The 21,010-nt window shown below is 44.6% G+C and overlaps 1 protein-coding gene across 1 annotated transcript in view; it reads left to right on the forward strand.

Annotated features, from left to right (window-relative positions):
• ryr2a (ryanodine receptor 2a (cardiac)) overlaps positions 1-21,010 on the forward strand; it is a 785,545-nt gene that overhangs the window by 595,025 nt on the left and 169,510 nt on the right. Inside the window, exons 63-68 of the mRNA XM_072264911.1 lie at positions 239-299; positions 3,538-3,776; positions 5,140-5,221; positions 8,144-8,274; positions 10,625-10,945; positions 19,616-19,856. Of these exons, the coding sequence (XP_072121012.1) occupies positions 239-299; positions 3,538-3,776; positions 5,140-5,221; positions 8,144-8,274; positions 10,625-10,945; positions 19,616-19,856 (1,075 nt within the window). The remainder of the gene's footprint in view (positions 1-238; positions 300-3,537; positions 3,777-5,139; positions 5,222-8,143; positions 8,275-10,624; positions 10,946-19,615; positions 19,857-21,010) is intronic.

Genomic DNA, 21,010 nt, shown 5'->3' on the forward strand with positions numbered 1-21,010 from the left:
ATGTGGCTTAATCCCCCATAATGTATCTAAACATAAGTCATGCTGGTTTTATCGAGTGAAATTCAAAAGCTATACAATTACTAGTTGTGGTATTTACTTGATACTTAGCCTCTGTTTTATTGCACAGTTAATATGATTTGTTGTTGTGCATCTTGTGCTATGAGAGGTTTTGGACTACCTTTCGAAATAGGATCCATTTTGCCCAGGAAATTTAAAGCAATCTTATTCTTTCACGCAGGGAGTGATGCCACCTCAATTGTAAACTGTCTTCACATACTGGGTCAAACTTTGGATGCCAGGTAAAATATACAGTTTAGTGATTTTTAGATAAACTTGGAACAATGATTCCAGAGAAATGGGTTCAGCTGGCCTGTGGATATCCAAGTGTCTATGATAGGGTTCTAAGCCCTTTAATCCCAACTGGTCCACGGTGAGTTAAACAGGATCCCTGTGACTGTTAACAGACAGAGGAAGAAGCTTTGGCTGGAATCTCAGGGTAAACTTAATATTTTTCTATTGAGCTGATTGATTCCTGGCCATTCACCCGCCACTCACCTTGCAGTGGTTGTCACGTGACCCCAGGTGGAGTTGGTGCCATCCAGTTTGCACTGGTGCATGGGGCAGGTCAGGTACCAATTCCTTGCCCTCGCTGTTGGAGTAACCCCCATCGTTCCACAGGTGACTGTCATGGATTGACACAACATCCTTTATGATGTTTCTGAGCCATGTCCTTTACTTCTTCCTCTCGCAGGGACGAGGCCTTTGGAGCTTCGGCTGGCGTTTCTGTAGCACTGGGCTTTTACAGGATGGGGTTGCCAGCCTCATGCCCAACCCTCCTCCTTGAATTCACCTACCTTAGGAAATCCACTCCTCTGCCAAAGCAGGACACGGTATTTGTCTACTTAGTGCACAGAAACTGAATCAAAAATTTGTTCCAGTTTGCCCTGATGACATGGGCCTCTCAGCCTCACACAAAAGTCAATTTAATTGGAGATTTGAGCCGTGCTCTGTTTTAGTTATTGGAGCCAGTCTTACCTGCTCTGTTGCTTTTAAGATTAGGGCATAGATCTCCTGTTGGGTAGGGCTTCTTGCTGTTCATTCTGACTTCCTTACCCATATCTTTGCTGCTGATGTTGTCTGAGTCCACATTCATGTCTCCAACTGATCCCATGCATCTTTTCTTTTCCTCTTCTTCACCACCAGAATTTGGGCTTCATGTTGTGCCTGAGACCCCTCTCCCCTCACACCCTAGTTTTCTAGTCACATGTCTGACCCACTGCGTTCCTAACAATTCAGCCCTTTGTTGCCTCCACCAGTCTCTGTCATTATTCCCACCCTTCCCTCCCCTACCCAACTCCATCTGCCAATTGCCCATCCTCACCTGCCGTCACATGCCCCACATCCACCATCTACCCCTCACTTATTTATACTGGTTATCTCCCTTGTCCTCTTTTAGTCCAAATGAAGAGGCTATGATATTGATTTTCCATTCCCCTCTGCAGATGCTGCCTGATGTACCTTCCCCTGCTATAATCCGTTGTCCTGTTGCCACAATTTGTATCAATTTGGACTTCAGATCTGATATTCCTAACACTCACTTACCCTCTGCTCAACAATCTCTTGCTCTCTCTTGCTCTCTCTCGCTCTCTCCCCTCTCTCTCCCCTCTCTCTCCCCACTCTCTCCCTTCTCTCCCCTCTCCCCTCTCCCCCCCACTCTTCCCTCTCCCCCTCCCCTCCCCTTTCCCCTCACCCCTCACCCCTCTCCCCCTCTCACCCCTCTCACTCCCCTCTCAACCCCTCTTCCCCTCCTCACCCCCCCTCTATACCCCTCCCTCTGATTATCCCCAGGTCCCTCTATCCCTCCCCTTCCCCTCCCCTCCCCTCCCCTCCCCCTCCCCTCCCCCTTTTCCAACTCTCTTCCCCCTCTCTTCCCCCTCTTTCCCCCTCTTTCCCCCCTTTCCCCCCTCTTTCCCCTCTCTTTCCCCCTCTCTTCCCCCTCTCCCCCCTCTCCCCCCTCTCCCCTCTCTCCCCCCTCCCCCCTTACCCCCTTTCTTCCCCCCTCCCCCCTTACCCCCTTTCTTCCCCCCTTTCCCCCTCTCTTCCCCTCTCTCTTCCCCCTCTCTCTTCCCCCTCTCTCTTCCCCCTCTCTTTCCCCCCTCTCTTTCCCCTTCTCCCCCCTTTCTTTCCTCCCTCTTTCCCCCTCTTCCCCCTCTCTTCCCTCCTCTCTTCCCCCTCTGTTTTCCCTCTCTCTCTCTCTTCCCCTGTCTCTTCTCCCTCTCTTTCCCCCTCTCTTCCCCCTCTCCCCCCTCTCCCCCCTCTCCCCCCTCTCTCCCCCTCCCCCCTCTCTCTCCCCCTTCCCCCCTCTTTCCCCCCTTTCCCCCCCTCTTTCCCTCTTCCTCCCTCTCTTCCCCCTCTCTTCCCCCCTCTCTTTCCCCCCTCTCTTTCCCCCCTCTCTTTTCCCCCTGTCTCTTCCCCCATCTCTTCTCCCTCTCTTCCCCATCTCACACCCTCCCTCTCACCCCCTCCCTCTCCCTCTCACCCCCTCCCTCTCCCTCTCCACTACCACCACCATGCTTCTTCCTTCCTTAGATCGGCACTTAACTAATGTCCTATGCTAGCCCCACAGTCCTCCAAGAGGACCACAAACTTCTCAATGCACAGAGAGCTATGTTGACTGGAGTTTGGGCTTAATGCTTTGGATCTTGGTAGGATCACCCTTGTCAAACAGGTCAAAGGGTAGAGTTCAGACTAAGAGGTCCACTGGTCCTCCGGGTTCAGCGGTTCAGCTCAGAGTGAACAACCTTGACTGATAAAACAAAATTGTTACAGAAACAGTAATAAAGACTCATTCTATATCTGTGTGCCATGGCATGGACAGACAGAGACAGAGGACTTTTATTGCTGCCCTAAACGCCAGTGGCATAACGGGCAGTAAGTAAGCAAATCCCCAAAGTGGCAGAGTTCATGGAGGAAATAGCATATACTATTTTCCCCACACAATGCATGATCATGTGACAAGCCAGAGACTGGAGGCACAAATGAATATAGGGTTTCACACCAGTCTTATCCTTGATCTTCCCAATCACACGGTAGTGTTAAATGATGATTTTCAGGCATAGTGTCTTTCTTAAGCTGGGGTTTCGAATCAGGTTTATTGTCAGTGGTGTGTATTGTGAAATTTGTTGTATTATGGCAGCTGCACATTGCAACATATTAAAAAAAACTACTAAAATTTAACATAAAATATGTAAACAACCAACAAATAGATAATAGTGCAAAGGAGGGAGGTGATGTTCATGGATTGGGTGGTGTTCAGGGAGGTGATGTTCATGGATTGGGTGGTGTTCAGGGAGGTGATTTATGAACGGATCATTCAGAAATCTGTTAGCAGAGGGGAAGAAACTAAAATGTTGTGATGTCACAACACTACAATGAAGGTCTATTTTTGTTAAAGAAGAGGAGCTCTTTAGGACTTCAAAACTCAGAGGCCTTGACTGCCTCTTCCTCAGGTCTAAATAGGTGTTTCAATTCACACAGGACGTTGATGAAGACTGGCCTGGAGTCTGTCAAGTTGGCTCTGCGGGCATTTTTTGAAAGTGCAGCAGAAGATCTGGAGAAAACCATAGAAAATCTCAAACTGGGTCAGTTCACTCACACAAGGACGCAGCCGAAAGGAGTGACCCAGATCATCAATTATACCACAGTGGCACTGCTGCCTGTCCTGTCATCGCTGTTTGAGCACATCGGGCAACACCAGTTCGGCGAAGATCTCATCCGTAGGGTTCTCTTTTTAATGTTATTTATGAACAACTGTGATATTTTCTGTAATATGTCTTAACATAAAATGTTTCATTCCTTTCCTCTGGGTGGATGTTCTTTTGAGTGGCACACTGACTAAACCCCGGTACACCCAGCAGCTTTTCCTGCCCTTATAACAGCCAGGTCTCTGTAATGGCCACAACATCCTAATTCCCTGTACTGATCCATGCGCTAACATCATCACACTTAATTTTAATGCTTCTTTAATTAAAGGCAATGTATTTCAACCCATCCAACTGTCTGCATTTATGCCCTACCACTGTCTATCCTTCCTCACAGTCTCTCTACACATTGCATCTTCCTTTACCACAACTGCTCCATCATCTGACCTGCACTCTGATTCCCTGACAACCTACTTTAAACCCTCCCCAACAGCTCCAGAAAACCTGCCCACAAGGATTTTGGTCCCTCTGGAGTTCCGGTCCAACCCATCCTTTCTCGTACAGGTCATACTTTCCCCAGAAGAGGTCCCAATGATCCGCAAATTTGAAACACCACACCAACTCTTCAGTCACAAATTTGTCTGCCATATCTTCCTATTCTTACCCTCACTGGTGCGTGACACAGGCAGCAATCCAGAGATTATTACCCTTGAGGTCCTTTCTTAGCAACCTTCTCAAGTTCCTCTTAAATATTTCACCTTTCAGCCTTAATATATGACCTCTAGTTCTCGTCTCATCCAACCTCAGCAGGAAAAGGAAAAAGCCTGTATGCATTTACCCTACCTATGCCCTCATAATTTTGAATACCTCTATCCAATCTACCCTCATTCTCCTATATTTCAGCGAAAAAAGTCCTAACCTATACGATCTTTCCCTATAACTCATGTCCTCCAGTCCTGGCAACATCCTTGTGTATTTTCTCTGTACAATTTCAAACCTATTGATATCTTTCCTGTAGGTAGGTGACCCAAACTGCATGCAATATGCCAAATTAGGCTTCACCAACATCTTGTTGAATGTATGTTTAACAATGCCGGTACACAATATTTTGGCTTATGGAGTGCCAATGTGTCAAAGGAATAGAAAACTCAAGGCTCATGAACGTGACCAGAACCCACTAAGCACCTGTTCTTGAAACTTTATTTGATTACTCAGAACAATCTCAACTGCTGACATAAAGTGGTACAACTTTAAATTTCTCTGAGGAGCTCTGTAACAGAGTGGAACCATAAATACTGCCCGTGATTAAAAGCTGCAGTGACTTTGTAAGCTTTCTCAACCCCAGGAACAAGCATAAACCTGTATCTTTAAAAGGGTGGGTGGAAGGTGCTGAACTTGCAATAAACTATTATCAGCTGCTGGTTCTTTTCTCTTGCAGTGGATGACGTCCAAGTTTCTGGTTACCGAATATTAAACAGTTTATACGCACTGGGTACAGGAAAAAGCATATATGTTGAAAGGTAAGGACATCGCAAATGGAAGTATTAAACATAGACCACATATATCCATATTACAAACACATAGATGTTATTGCAGTGTGGAGATCATAATGAAGTTTCCAGAGGAACTTTATCAATATTGAGATATTGTGCTGGATTTTGCTGGCAAAACCATTCCCAATACTACACCGGTAGCGAGTATTTAAAACATTCTGACATGTACTGTCAAATATGAAATTCTGGAATTGCTGGTAGTTTATTCATTTATTGAACTTCACATATTTGACCTGGTGATAGATCTAAGAATGTATTTCAATGGAATTTCCAAGGCCCCAGATTTGAAATAATATCTGCAGACGCTGAAATCTGGAGCAAAGCAAAAAAACAAATTGCTTGTTCTGCTGAGTTCCTCCAATTTTAAAGTATTTTATTGTTTTCAGTAACCTTTTTTACTTCATAACAATATTTGTATTTTGGTTATTTACTTCAGTTTTAAGGATGTTGATGTCAGGCGCGCGCGCGTGCACACACACACACACACACACACACTTACTTTATGCCTGTGAGAATTTACCAGTTTTAAAAATCTTCAGAGAAGATGTGGGGTGGACCAGCACAAAGTGATCTGAAAACTAATGGATCAGAACAACCTTCTGGCTTGAATTTCTATCACATCTACTCATGGTGGACAATTAAAAAGGTAGGAAGACAATTAGGGTAATAGGTACTATGAACATCTCCAACCTCAATGATAGCAGAACCTCAGACAAGGCTGAAACATTTGCACTTTTGGTCTGCCTGTTGAACAGAGTGAATAATCATTCTTGTCTTTCCTATGAGTTACCTGTGCATTACAAAAGCAAGTCTTCAGTCAAGTTGATTCATCCCTCCAAATGTAATAAAAGTTCATCAGCCTGAACTGTTAACTCAGCTTCTCTCTCAGTGTGCACTGCCTGACCTGCTGTGTATTTCTACCATTTTCTGCTTTTGGTGGAATTCCATTTGCTGGAATGTGGAATTAAGATACTCTGGTAAAACAGAAATCCATGACCATCGAAGGGAAGACATTCTAGGACTGGATTTATACCTGCACAAGGGCGGCTGGTTGTGGTCATTGGAAAACTAGTCTAGTTCAGGACGTTGCTGCAGGAGTTCCTTAGGGGGTAGATTCTAGGCCCAAATATCTTCATCAACTTTATCAATGCCTTCCCTCCATTAGGGAGTCTGAAGTGGAGATATTTCACAGATGACTGCACAATTTCTGTTCCATTCCTAGCTCTTCAGCAAATGATACAACACGTGGCTGCATGAAAGAAAACTTGTAAGTTTTTGTGATTTACATGGCTACATGTACATCCACATTATGTGATAGGTAACTTTCATGCCACAGAAATACGAGGCAATGACGATATCGCATAAGAGAGAATATAACTACTTTCCCTTGAGATTCTTGGCACACCATTGCCAAGTTCCTCACCAACTTCCTGGAAAGTGACATTGATTGAACATCCACAGGACTATGCACATAAATACCATGGCAACAGAGCTGGTCAGAGACTGGGTATCCTACAGCAAGTGCCTCACCTCCTGAAGCTCCAAAGTCTTCAATCCACCTACAAAGCAAAAGTCAGGAATGTGATGGAGTACTCTCCTTTTGGCTGCATGAATACAGCTCCCAGATGGCTCAAGATCCTACCAGGACACAATATTTACCAAATATGAAATGTACTGCAGTTATTCAAATGGTTTGTTTCAATGGCATCTTCGAAATTCTCAAGGGACCCCACTATTCAGGCCACGCTCTCTCCTCGCTGCTGCCATTGGGAAGGAGATACAAGAGCCTTAGTACCCACACCCCCCAGTTCAGGAACAGGTATTCCCCTTCAAATAGCAGGCTCCTGAACCACCGTAGACAACTCAACACTGAACTGATTCCACAACCTGTGGACTCACTTTCAAGAACTCTACAACTCATGTTCTTAGCATTACTTATTTGTTATTTGTTTTGTTTTTCGTATTTCTTTTGCACATTGGTTGTTTGTCAGTTTTTGTGTGTAGTTTTCATTGATTCTATTGTATTTATTTGTTCTACTATGAATGCCTGCAAGAAAATCAATTTCATGATAGTACATGGTGACATATATGTACTTTGATAATAGATTCACTTTGAACTTTTGAGCTGTAAATTCTTGACCTCTAACACTAAATGTCAAAGGGTGCAGGTGCATGGGACCAGCACACTCTGCAGTTTTCCTTCTAAACCATTCACCTTCTTGAGCTGTTCCTTCATTATTGCCATGTCTAGATCCCAGAATCCACTCCCACCTCCCCTCCAATAGCACTATAGGGGTACTTGGAGTACTTTAATCTCATTATGAGTTTGGAAGTCTTTTATTTCTATGTTACTTAAAATTTATTTTATATATGCTGATGAACATTTTTTCTATCTCTTTGTACCAACTTTGTTATTGAGTTTATAATTTTGAAAAACTAATAAAAAGATTTGAAAAGAAAAAGGCCAGTTTCCTGGCCTGACTGTTGGGTTTCCAGGAAACGTCTCACTACCACCATTTCAAAGGTAATTAATGGTGGGCTTTGGCAGTGACACCCAAATCTCAGGTAAATGAATACAACAGGATAAGGTACAATGTGAATGTAATTTTGCAATTTTTTACCTATTGTAGTGTGATAATCGATGTAAACTTTCGACTTATCCCACGGGAAAAGCACATTATTAGAGAATATTTGCAACTAAAGGACGCATCTTGTGATAGGTGCCCTGGGTTGAAAACATAATATGTTTGGAATGATCTCAATGAGGGAAGAACTCTAAAGAGGGAATTCCATGTGTTCAGGGTTCATTAAACATCCTTTGTAAGGATAGTGTATCCTTAAGGACATCTTTGAAGTTAATCACTAACAGAATTCCATTCCTATCCACAGGCAGCGTCCAGCCCTCGGAGAATGTCTGGCAGCATTTGCTGGGGCATTTCCTGTCGCCTTTCTGGAAACTGACTTGAATAAGCACAATCCATTCTCAAGCTACAACACCAAAACACCAAAAGATCTAGCAGGTACATTAACATAACAGCAAAGTACTGCGGATTCTGCCTAAGAACTGAAAATGCTGAAAATGTTCAGCTGATCAGTGTTGATGAAAGGTTTACTCTGCTTCTTTCTTCACAGATGCTGCCTGACCCACTGAGCGTTTCCAACATTTTCTTTTTCATACCAGATACAGTGGATTAACTGTATGCAGCCCGTGACTTGCTCTTGTACATTTTTTCATCTGATGCTGTGTGATTTTTAAAAAAGTTGCAAGATACAATACTTGATGTTCTGGTTTGTTATTTCATGGGAATGGAAAGTTATCAGTAAACCCAATAACTCTGCTGATGCAATCTCTGATAAATATGAGCAGTGGCATCAAGGGTAACCTTTGCGTTTGGTTCTTTTACTTGAAGGAAATTAGAAGAGGCAGCAGCTCTATCTCTAACAATCACTTCCATGTTTCTATCCTGCTGTTTTCCATCCAATCGCCTTCCACTTCCCAGGATATTCCTGGAACACTGCTTTAAGAATATTTTCTCTTATTACCAATTCCGTTAAACATCTGTTCTTCCTTAAACATAGCTTCCTTTCTCTTGTAGTGGACAGAGCCAAAGCTCACATCTCATCTATTTCCTGCACCTCTGCTCTCAGCTGTTCTTCCTTCCACACCCCCTCCGTCCCAGGACAGAACAAGAAAAGAGTTCTGCTGGTCCTCACCTACCACGTATGTACCATAAGACAAAATATAGGAGCAGAAGTAGGCCATTTGGCCCATTGAGTCTGCACCGCCATTCAATCATGGGCTGATCCAATTCTTCCAGTCATCCCCATTCCCCTGCCTTCACCCCATACCCTTTGATGCCCTGGCACCATCAAGAACCTATTTATCTCTGCTACCCTTATGAATTGCCATTACATCCCTACCTATCCTTTCCTGCCATATACACTTTACCCACAACTGCTGCATTTGCAAAATTAGTTCTGTCACCTCTTCCCTTCCCACCATCCTAGTACGCCAGGACTACAACAGGATCAAATTAACCAACCCCAGTACCTCCTCAGCCTTTCACTGCTACATGAGTTCACTCTTTGAAAGAAATCCCCTTGGTTTCACCCGACTTTGCTACTATCCAGACTGCCTTAATTCTCTCACTCTCCCAGATATGATGAAGAGTCTCATGTCTGAAGCATTAATTATTTCTCTTTCCATGGATTTTGCCTGACCTGTGTTATTTTCCAGCATTTTCTCTTTTTTTGTTTCTTTTTCTTCTAATCCTGCACACTGAAGTCTAACTCACTGAGGCAAGTCCCACTGCCTAACCATTAATAACTCATTACCCAGGCCCAGTTGCTCAATGTCCACATTAAGTCATCTCAACTCATCCTATGACAGACATTCCTTAGTTGCATCACTCTCACCCCCTGCTCCCATGATCCGAAACAGTAACTATTTTTCTTTCCTTAGTTACTACCTAAGTTGAGTTTTTCTGGTTTTGTTTCAGATCTCTAGCATCTATGATTTGTTTATAATTTTGGATATGTGCGCTTAGTTTATGTTGCAGGCTAATATACTATTATTCAATAAATATTACAGGCCAGTATCATGGGTGATGGGGTGGAGATACTTCTCCACCAAAGGAGGTGTAACATGCTCCTTTCCCCCGCTCGCCTGCAGGTCACCCTCGGGCAGGGTGTCGCACCTGCTTAGCCCCCTGCAGTCGTGGTCCTGTAAAGCCATGGGAGCAGGTGGTGGGTGGTTGTATGAGCAGCCTGTGCATATCACAAATCCTGGTTATTTGACCACTGACACCAGGCAGACAGTTTCTGAAGAGTATTGATAACGGCTGGGGTCACTCATCTTGAAAGGACACTGTCCAGAAGAAAGAAATGGCAAACCACTTCTGCAGAAAGATTTGCCAAGAACAATCATAGTCATGAGACCATGATCGCCTGCGCCATACGACATGGCAGATAATGATGATGCCAAAGTTATTGTGGCATATTTTCCTCCTGTTAAGCTGAGATAAATCATGTGGGTTTGTTATTCCTTCTGAACCCACGGCGTCAATTGTATATTTTGCTTCATTCGTCCCTGACAGTTATCTCTGTTCTTACATTAATCTCTTCTCTACTACCCCCTTGTGTGGCGAGTGGTCTGAATCAACATGTAACTGTAATAGAGATGATCAAAAATATGTTATTATCATTGGAATATACTTCAGAAGGAAATGGGAGATTTAAAAATATAAAAAGACTGAATATGCTAAAAGCTTGCCAACAAGTTAGTTTTAAATAGTTAGTTTAAAGACAAGCACATAAGTTTAGCTATCACTTATCAAGAAATTAAAATTGATTTTTTTTTGTATGCTTTAGCACTGAATTTGCCAGCCAAAGTAGAAGATATGTATCCCAATATGCCTTCCCTGGAATGTCTGCTGGAGGAGATAATGGAGCTGGCAGAATCTGGTATACGTTACACACAGATGCCCCATGTGATGGAAGTCATTTTGCCCATGCTGTGCAGCTACATGTCCCACTGGTGGGAACATGGGCCAGAGAACAACCCCGAGAAAGCAGAGCTGTGTTGCACTGCCCTCACCTCCGAGCACATGAATACCCTCTTGGGCAACATTCTGAAGATTATTTCGAACAACTTGGGCATCGACGAAGGAGCATGGATGAAAAGACTAGCAGGTACCAGTGTTTCTGATTGGTGCTCTTTATGAAGGCTTAGCACGTTTTTATTGATTTTCTGGCAAAATCTACATTTTTATCCATGTTCAATTGTCCTTAAACTAAAGAGGCAACTTAAGAATCAATAGCATTAGTTGGTTTGGTTCACATATATTCCAGCGTGAGTAAGGGCAGTAGAAAGGCCTAGATAGAGCGAACATGGAGAGGATGTTTCCAATAGTGGGAGAGTCTAGGACCAGAGGCAACAGCCTTTGTATGGAAGGATGTCCCTTTAGAATAGAGATAGGAGGAATTTCTTTAACCAGACAGTGGTGGAATTCATTTCTATGGATGGTTGTGGTGGTAAAGTCACTGAGTGTATTTGAATCTGAGGTTGAAATGTTCTTGATTAGTAATATTGCCAAAGATTATGGGGGGAAGGCAAGAAAAATGGAATTAAGAAGAAAAATAAATCATCAATAATTGAATGGTAGAGCAGACTCGATGGACTGAATGGCCTAGTTCTGCTCCTATGTCTTTTGGTCATTTCCTTCCATGAAGGATATCAGTGAATCATGTGGGTTTTAATAATAATCCGATAGTTTCATGGTTACTGTTGCTGCGCAGGAATAAAGAAAATGATTCCAGATTTATTTCATTATACGATTTGAAATTGCCCAGCTGGGTTATGGTAAGACTCAAACTCATGTCACTCTGAGTGCAGAATGCTGGATACCAATCCAGCAATTTAACCACTGTGCTAGTTTATTGGACAGATACAGTATGGGGCATGAAAACAAAGCTGAAGATCACCAACAACATTTTCAGCTGCTTAATAATTGGATGGAAAGTGCAGGGAAGAATTTCCATATTTTTCACCTCAGACAAAGATGAAGGTAGATTCAGAAAATAGACTATATTCTGTAACACCATTAAATGCGACTTGCCCCTTATGCTATTAGAGACAAATTTATTTTCCCATTGGGGAATCTTTACTTATCTGACATAGTAACTAATGCACTTGTTTGAGTCATCTTCATTCCTAATAATATATGATATTTCTACTCTACTAGTCAGCCTTAAAATTGATACTTGGACTACAGTGTTGAAAGAAATACTAAAATGCTCTGCAGACATCCATTCATATTGTGTGCTCAGAAGACATTAGCTGCAGGAGAACTCATCAATTAAAATGGGAATTGTGCCTTTGACTGAAGCCAGACTGAAAAATGTGTGTGTGCGAAAAAAGCAATGGTGTGCAGAGTTACAGCGATAAACCTTTTTTAGTGCCTGCATGCTCATGTGTCTGTCTGGATGCCTCTTAAATGTTTCGATTTTATCTACTTTTACACTTTATTTTTACATATTTTTTTCTCCCTTGTAGTACTGCAATGCACTGTTGTAATGAAATAATCTATCTCAACGGCATTGCAAACAGGGTTTTGACTGTACTTTGGTATGTTTGACAATAAAGAGCCAAGTTACCAATTTGCCCTCCTGCATCAGTCCACTTCAGGTACCTACCACACTCTCAATGTAAAATAAAATTGTCTTGCCAATCTCTTTTAAACTTTCACCCTTCAATCTACGGCCTCTTGTATTTGACATTTCCACCCTGGGGAAGAGGGGTACAATTAACTACCCTGTCTATGAAGAAGAAGAAGAAGAAAGCCCTTAACTCCAAGTGGAGTCATTGGGACACCATCATGACGGCATTTTTTTCGCAGGCCTTATTTTTACGAGGCCAAGTTGCTAGCTCGATGCTCAACCCAGCACAGATGGAAAGCGTGCAAGGGCACTGGCTGGATTCGAACTCAGGAACCTTTGCTCCAAAGTCCGGCGCTGATGCCACTACGCCACCAGCTGGCATACCCTGTCTATGCCTCTAATCATTTTGTATACAGTACACTTATCAGTTCACCCCTCAACCTCTAAAACTCCAGAGAAAATAATCTATGATTGTCCATTGTGACGAGAATACACATAGATGTTAGCTGTCCTGTGAGATCAGCAGTTGGTCTGCCACCTGTCCTCAGGGCAAGGAGAGATAAGGAACAATGAAGCAGCATCTGGAGATGTGTAATGAAGGGACGGGAGAGAGAGCTGTCTGGAGCGGCTCCCCCTTTGAACCCTGAACTGTTTGAAGTAATGGACAGGCGATACCCCAGCAGGGGGATAAAAAGGGACAGGTTCGCTAAGGTAGGACACACACGACACCCGAGGTAACGAGACCCTGGAAGCGGTGCGCCTCTCACGAGTCGGTGGGAAGTACCGGACCTTAAATGCACAGGGTGGAAAGGTACGATCAGCGGGAACCCGGTGTGTGTCCACCCTCGCTTGGGTGCCGGGTTCACTGCAGAGGATCGACCGCATCTGGAGGAGGGGTCACAGTCGGTGACCTCAGGTGACATCGCAAAGGACTCGCCTGAAAGCTGCTTGTGAGCAATATCGCCGGTCTGTGAGTGGAAGCCGTTTCTGAATGATCAGTCGTTCTCGTTCTCTCCCTCCCCCCCCACGTTGTCCATTGCCATGGCAACGATTACTGCGAACTGGACTTTTATGTCACTTTGAAATTGGTCATTTACCCCTAGACAACGTTAGAGCTTGATTGATGCTGTTATCTTAATTCTGTGCACATGTGTGTTTATCATTGCTGAACTGTTGCATTTATTATCCTTTTGATTACTGTGTTGCTTGTTTCTTTAATAAAACTTTCTTAGTTCTAGTAATCCAGACTCCAACTGAGTGATCCATTTCTGCTGGTTTGGCAACCCAGTTACGGGGTACGTAACATAAGTGGGGTTCTCGTCCGGGATTTTGAACGCTAAATTTGGGACGGAGTAAATTGATTGGGTTAAAATTCCCGAAAGAAAGAAAAGACAAACAGCAGAAATGGAGGCTGAGGAATTTATAAAGGCGCCGACCTTGGAGGCATTAGAGGATGCCAAGAAATCGGAATTGGTAGCTGTGGCCAAACTGTTGAATCTTGCTAAGGGGAAGTCGACAATGAGGAGAGAGGAGATACACAGAGCTATCGTAGAGCACTATGTATCTAAAGGTGTGTTTCCCCAAGGCGAGCTGGAGGTGGTGTTTATTGAAAAACCTGCTGGAGACGCGGTACAGGTGCAGCTTGAAAAACTGAGACTCGAGCACGAGTTCCGGGTAAGGCAGTTGGAGCGAGAAGAGAAGGAGAGGGACAGACAGTTACAGCGAGAAGAGCAGGAGAGAGAGTTAGAAAGGCAAGAGAGAGAAAGACAGTTGGAGAGAGAGGAGAAACAGAGAGAAAGGGAATTCGAATTGGAGAAGTTAAGGTTAAGGGCAGAGCAGGGGCTCATGCCGAACCAAGGTGGAGGGTTCCGGGCGACCCAGGAGGTTAGGCTGGTTCCTCCATTTGACGATACCAACGTGGATCGATACTTTCTCCACTTCAAAAAAGTGGCTATAAGTCAGGACTGGCCGAGGGATAAGTGGGTTGTTTTACTTCAGAGTGTACTGAAAGGGAAAGCCCAAGAAGCTTACTCCGCTTTGTCCGCGGAAGATGCCCAGAGGTATGAGGTGGTGAAAGAGGCCATCCTCAGGATTTATGAGTTGGTCCCGGAGGCATACCGGCAGAGGTTCCGGAATGCGAGGAAGCAGTGGGACCGCACGTGTTTGGAGTTTGCCCGTGAGATGCAGACATATTGTGGGTGTTGGTGCGCCTCGAAGGGGGCAGAGGGAGATTATGACAGACTGCTACAGCTGATCCTGATTGAGCAGTTTAAAGGTTGTGTCCCTGAGGGTATGAGACCCTACCTCGATGAGAAAGAGGCAGCCACGTTAGCCGCAACTGCTAAGTTAACGGATGAGTATGCGTTGACGCATAAAATGAAGTTTGCCCCGAGTAAAGTCTACCAGAAGGGTAGTCAGGACGACGGGGAGAGTCCGCCGGAAAAGTCAGAAAGTAAGCCGGGGACTAGTGAGAAGAATAAGGTAGACCGGGAGCAGTCTGGCAGGAAGTCTCCTGGGGTCGTCTGTTATAATTGCGGGAAAGTTGGACACTTTGCGTCCAGGTGCTTTGCCCCAAGGAAGGAGACGGGGAAAGGAAAAACGGGGGTTCCGAATGACTGTATCGAGCTGTTAAGTGAACCGCTAGGGAAGGACAGGTCTGCCAAAGTCCAGGAAGGGCGTGAGAGGTTTATCTCGGCCGGATTGGTGTCAGTGAAAGAGGGGTTAAAACCAGTTCCAGTGCGGATCTGGAGAGACACGGGAGCGTGTCAGTCACTAATACTGAAGAGTGTATTAGAGTTTAGCTCAGAGACCCAGACGGGGGAGGTAGAGGTCAAAGGTGTTGGGGAAGGGACAGAGTCAGTCCCTTTGCACCAGATACACTTACAAAGCAACCTGGTCTCTGGACTAGTCACGATCGGGGTGAGGTCCGAATTACCGATGAAAGGCGCGGAAGTCTTGCTCGGTAATAACATCGCCGGGGGAATCGTGTTCCCAATCGTGGGATTGACAGGTCAGCCTGCCAGCAGTGAGGCCCCGCCCATGGACTCACAGGTTCATCATGGGGCTGCGGTAGTGAATTTAGCTGAAACGTTTCTGCCAGCCTTGTACGAGACGGGGGTAGAAAATGAAAAGGAGTGTAGTGGGACAAGAGGTAGTGAGGGAGCTGGGACAGGCGTAGCTGTAGCCAGGAAAGAATTTGTGCAGATGCAGGAGCGAGACGAGGGGCTCATGGTTTTGGCAGAGACAGCTCTCTCTGACACAGCTTTAACAAGGGAACTAGTAGGCTATTGTGCGGAGGAGGAAGTGCTAAGGAAGAAAGGGAAATCAAGTACAGTACCCGCGGATGAAGAGTGGGGGGTGGTGTAAAAGAGTTATGAGGATGAGATTTTTAACCTGGCCCACAAGGTACCCCCCGGTGGACATCTTGCGGTGCTGGAGGAAACAGTTGGTGGAATCATGAAAGAGGTTTACCGGCTGCCCAGGGGGAAGGATGTTATTGATCATGACCGACGCGAACTGAGACGGTCACAGGCTTTTGATATGCTAACAAACCTAGTCGGTGTTAGCGTGGAAATCAATGAAGCTAGGGGCCCCCTGATAAGAGAAAAAAACCATTTTGAAAAGATTAGTATGGGATCGATCAGATGGGAGAAGGCTATTGTTTTGGCCAGGTCTACTGATAAGGTCTCTCCCTTAATCCCCGAACAAAGCGGCTCTTTAGAAGCAATTTAATACGGCTGTCTGAAGCCAGCTTGATAGTGAACCTTGAAAAAAATGAATTCGGCCACACGAGGGTCACTTACCTGGGAATTGTGGTGACACAGGGGCAGCTGGCAGCGATGCAAGCTACAGTGCGGGCTATCTCTGACATCCCAACCCCGACAGACAAGAGGGCCCTCAGAAGGCTCTTGGAGATGGTGGGATACTGTAGGAAGTTTTGCAATAACTCTGCGGTCAATACCCCTCCCCCTCCTACTAAGCCTTTGCGAGAGAAAACTAAGTCGGAATGGGATGACCCTTGTTATTGTGGTCCGGGACAAAACCAAATGAGAGGTTACATTGATCGCAATTCATCAGTGTTTTTGGCCACTATGAAGTTTGCTGAGTTGGAGCCTGGTCTAAGGGATTACTAATAACACATATAAAAGGAACAGAAAATGTGATGATTGTCTGTCAAGGTGTTGACAACTTCAAACTCGCTGTGTTAGCCAAATAGCTGATAAAGATGTATATCTGTGTGTATCAAATAATGTATTCATGTTTGTAATTTTTACCTCCCGGTAAAAATCCTTAAAGGGGGGAAGTGTGACGAGAATACACATAGATGTTAGCTGTCCTGTGAGATCAGCAGTTGGTCTGCCACCTGTCCTCAGGGCAAGGAGAGATAAGGAACAATGAAGCAGCATCTGGAGATGTGTAATGAAGGGACGGGAGAGAGAGCTGTCTGGAGCGGCTCCCCCTTTGAACCCTGAACTGTTTGAAGTGATGGACAGGCGATACCCCAGCAGGGGGATAAAAAGGGACAGGTTTGCTAAGGCAGGACACACACGACACCCGAGGTAACGAGACCCTGGAAGCGGTGCGCCTCTCACGAGTCGGTGGGAAGTACCGGACCTTAAGCGCACAGGGTGCACAGGTACGATCAGCGGGAACCCGGTGTGTGTCCACCCTCGCTTGGGTGCCGGGTTCACTGCAGAGGATCGACCGCATCTGGAGGAGGGGTCACAGTCGGTGACCTCAGGTGACATCACAAAGGACTCGCCCGAAAGCTGCTTGTGAGCAATATCGCCGGTCTGTGAGTGGAAGCCGTTTCTGAATGATCAGTCGTTCTCGTTCTCTCCCTCCCCCCACCACGTTGTCCATCGCCATGGCAACGATTACTGCGAACTGGACTTTTGTGTCACTTTGAAATTGGTCATTTATCCCTAGACAACGATAGAGCTTGACTGATGCTGTTATCTTAATTCTGTGCACATGTGTGTTTATCATTGCTGAACTGTTGCATTTATTATCCTTTTGATTACTGTGTTGCTTGTTTCTTTAATAAAACTTTCTTAGTTCTAGTAATCCAGACTCCAACTGAGTGATCCATTTCTGCTGGTTTGGCAACCCAGTTACGGGGTACGTAACACCATCCTCTCCTTATCGCTAATATAGACCAATCCAGGCCGAAGTTTTGTACAACCCTCAGTAAGTGAAGGCAAACATGTATATGCCTTCTTTCTACTTGTATTATCACTTTCAGAGAACTACGGACTTGCTGTACAACACACACAAAAATTGTTGGTGAACACAGCAGGCGAGGTAGCATCTACAGGAAGAGGTACAGTTGACGTATTGGGCCAAGGCCCTTCATCAGGACTAACTGAAAGAAGAGATAGTAAGAGATTTGAAAGTGGAAGGAGGAGGGGGAGATCGGAAATGATAGGAGAAGACAGCTCTCACTATCTCTTCTTTCAGTTAGGCCTGACGAAGGGTCTCGGCCCGAAACGTCGACTGTACCTCTTCCTATGGATGCTGCCTGGCCTGCTGCGGTCGCCAGCATTTTTTGTGTGTGTTGCTTGAATTTCCAGCATCTGCAGATTTCCTCGTACTTGCTCTACAAGATCGTTCTGTAAATCTGTGCTCCTAAGTGTCCTGCTATCTACTGTATACTTTTCTCCTGCTTTTGGCTGACATCTTTTATACAAATACATTTGCTTTTCTATAGAAAAGAAGAAGGGGTGTCTAAAGTTAGAGGACACAGATTTAATGTGAGAATGGGGAGATTTAGAAGAGATCTGAGGTATGCAGACGTGGCTGCCAGAAGAGTTGATGGAGGCAGACAAAGTATCGATGTTGAAGAGGTATTTGGACAGGTACTTGAATGAGAAAGGCACAGAATCAAGTCAAGTCGAGTTTATTGTCATTTTGACCATAAGCTGCTGGTACAGTACACAGTAAAAACGAAACAACGATCCCACAGGACCATGGTGCTACATGAAACAACACAAAACTACACAAGACTATGTGAGATAGCACAAGGCTACACTAGACTACGTAAAACAAACATAAAAACTGCACCAGACTACAGACCTGCACAGGATTACATAAAGTGCACAAAACAGTGCAGGGCAGTACAATAATTAATAAACAAGACAATAGGCACAGTAGAGGACAACTTACAAAACAATAATAAATGATGTACAAAAGTTTGTAGATGTCAGTCTAGACTCTGGGTATTGAGGAGTCTGATTGCTTGGGGGAAGAAACTGTTGCACAGTCTGGTCGTGAGAGGCCGAATGCGTCGGTACCTTTTGCCAGATGGCAGGAGGGAGCAGAGTTTGTATGACGTGTGCATGGGGTCCTTCATAATACTGTTAGCTTTGCAGGTGCAGCATGTGGTGTAAATGTCTGTAATAGTGGGAAGAGAGACCCCAATGATCTTCTCAGCTGGCCTCAACATCTGCTGCAGGATCCCGCGATCCGAGACGGTGCAATTCCCAAACCAGGCAGTGATGTAGCTGCTCAGGATGCTCTCGATACATCCTCTGTAGAATGTGGTGTGGATGGGAGGTGGGAGATGGACCTTCTTAGCCTTTGCAGAAAGTAGAGACGCTGCTGGGCTTTCTTTGCTATGGAGGTGGTGTTGAGGGACCGGGTGAGATTCTCCGCCAGGTGAATACCAAGAAATTTGGTGCTCTTATCGAACTCAGCGGAGGAGCCATCAACGTTCAGCGGAGAGTGGTCACTCCGTGCTCTCCTGAAGCCAACAACCATCTCTTTTGTTTTGTTCGCATTCAGAGACAGGTTGTTGGCTCTGCACCAGTCCGTTGGTCGCTGCACCTCCTCTCTGTATGCTGACTGATGGCTAAGTGGGAATAGAATGATGGTCAGTGTGGATACAATGGGATGAATGGCCAGTGTCTATGCTGTACAACTCTTAAGAGTTTATGACTGTAATAACTATAAGTAAGGTTATTGAAAAGAGTGTATGTTTTCAGTTGTGTGCATTCTTTTGCTGCGTCGGTGGTCTTGGTGCCGTGCAGCACTGAAGGCAGACCTAAATCCCATTCAGCCCGAGCTACTTCATCAGTCTCAATTCCCTTCTCTTTCCCCACAGTCTTATGATTTGCCTTGTGTATTAATCTAATTCCCCCTCAGAAGTTCCAATGGAATGTGCTTCCAACCAGTTTCTCTAACTCGTTGCTTTGCTTCCAACAGTATTCTCACTGCCGATTATCAGCAAAGTGAAACCGCAGCTCCTTAAAACTCACTTCCTTCCCTTGATGGAAAAACTGAAGAAGAAGGTGGCCACAGTGGTTCTGGAAGAGGAACACCTAAAGGCTGAGGGCAGAGGAGATATGTCTGAAGCTGAGTTGCTAATTCTGGATGAATTTACCGTGCTGGCTCGAGACCTTTATGCTTTCTACCCACTGCTGATCAGATTTGTGGATTATAACCGGTAAGGTAGTTTTATAAATATTGGGCTGCACTGATTTAAATAAGTAACCATTGTTGAGGGTCACACCTGGCACACAGTTTTCATTTATTTACAAAGCTGCAGAACAGCGCCTGAATATTAAAATTCTGACCCTTTTCAAAATGCATCATATCTCACCCAATACTCCTCACTACAAAAATGAAACTCTATGACTGCATCCAATCAGAAGATTGTAAGCAATAATATATCACACAGATCTTCCTTGCTGTGCCATGCAACAAAACTATGGATGGTCTTCTTCCTCAGTTACACTTTACTGCCTAACCTCCCCATGTTTGTTTTAACAAGGATTCCAAATAGCTCATCACAACGAGATAATCGACAGCTGAATACACTCAAAGTTGGAGTGTCCACAGCCTTCTCTGGCAGATTGAGCAACTATGACAAAGAACCCTTCAGCACCTACTCTGCCAAATCCCTTTGGAAACATTATCTTTTGGTGAAGTCACTACTGAGCTGTAGGGAGTATCTGCTACTTCTACTCAATCTTCTCCCATAGATCATCTCTCACAACCCAGACTCAATCTAAAGTGGTTATTAGATTGATCAAGAAACAAATAACCCATTCCTGATACAAGTATGCACAACTCCAAATCTATTTTCACTAAAGAACTGCACAGTTGCAGTAAGGCTCCTTACTTTTGCACTTGAAACCTTTTGGCAATACAAGCCAATGCACCATATTCCTCCCTAATTAGCTGACCCATAAAGCCCCTGATCTTACTCGACACTCTTCTTTTTTTGATCTCTGTCATGGTAACATCACAGATGCTGTTCCCATCCTTCTTTGAGACTTGATGTCAGACGTTGTTTGGCAGTGCTCCTCTAAAACTCCTTGGGATGTTTTACCATGTGAAATAAACTGAAAAACTAAAGCAGGGTCAGGATGGATGACCTCTTGAGCCTGCTAAACAATTCAGTGTTCATGGCAAAATCCATAAACCCTCTTTCCTGGATCTTCTGATTCTTTTAAATCTCCAAGAATCTATCAGTCTCATGCTTGAATAAACTTGGTAACCAAACAGACACTTGAGTGAAGGAGTTTCAAAGGTTTACAATCTTCTAGGTACAAACCTTTCCTTGTCTAAATAAACAACCCCTTATCCAGAGATTTT

Source organism: Mobula birostris, chromosome 8 (genome assembly GCF_030028105.1).
Source record: "Mobula birostris isolate sMobBir1 chromosome 8, sMobBir1.hap1, whole genome shotgun sequence".
Classification (NCBI taxonomy): Eukaryota; Metazoa; Chordata; class Chondrichthyes; order Myliobatiformes; family Myliobatidae; genus Mobula; species Mobula birostris.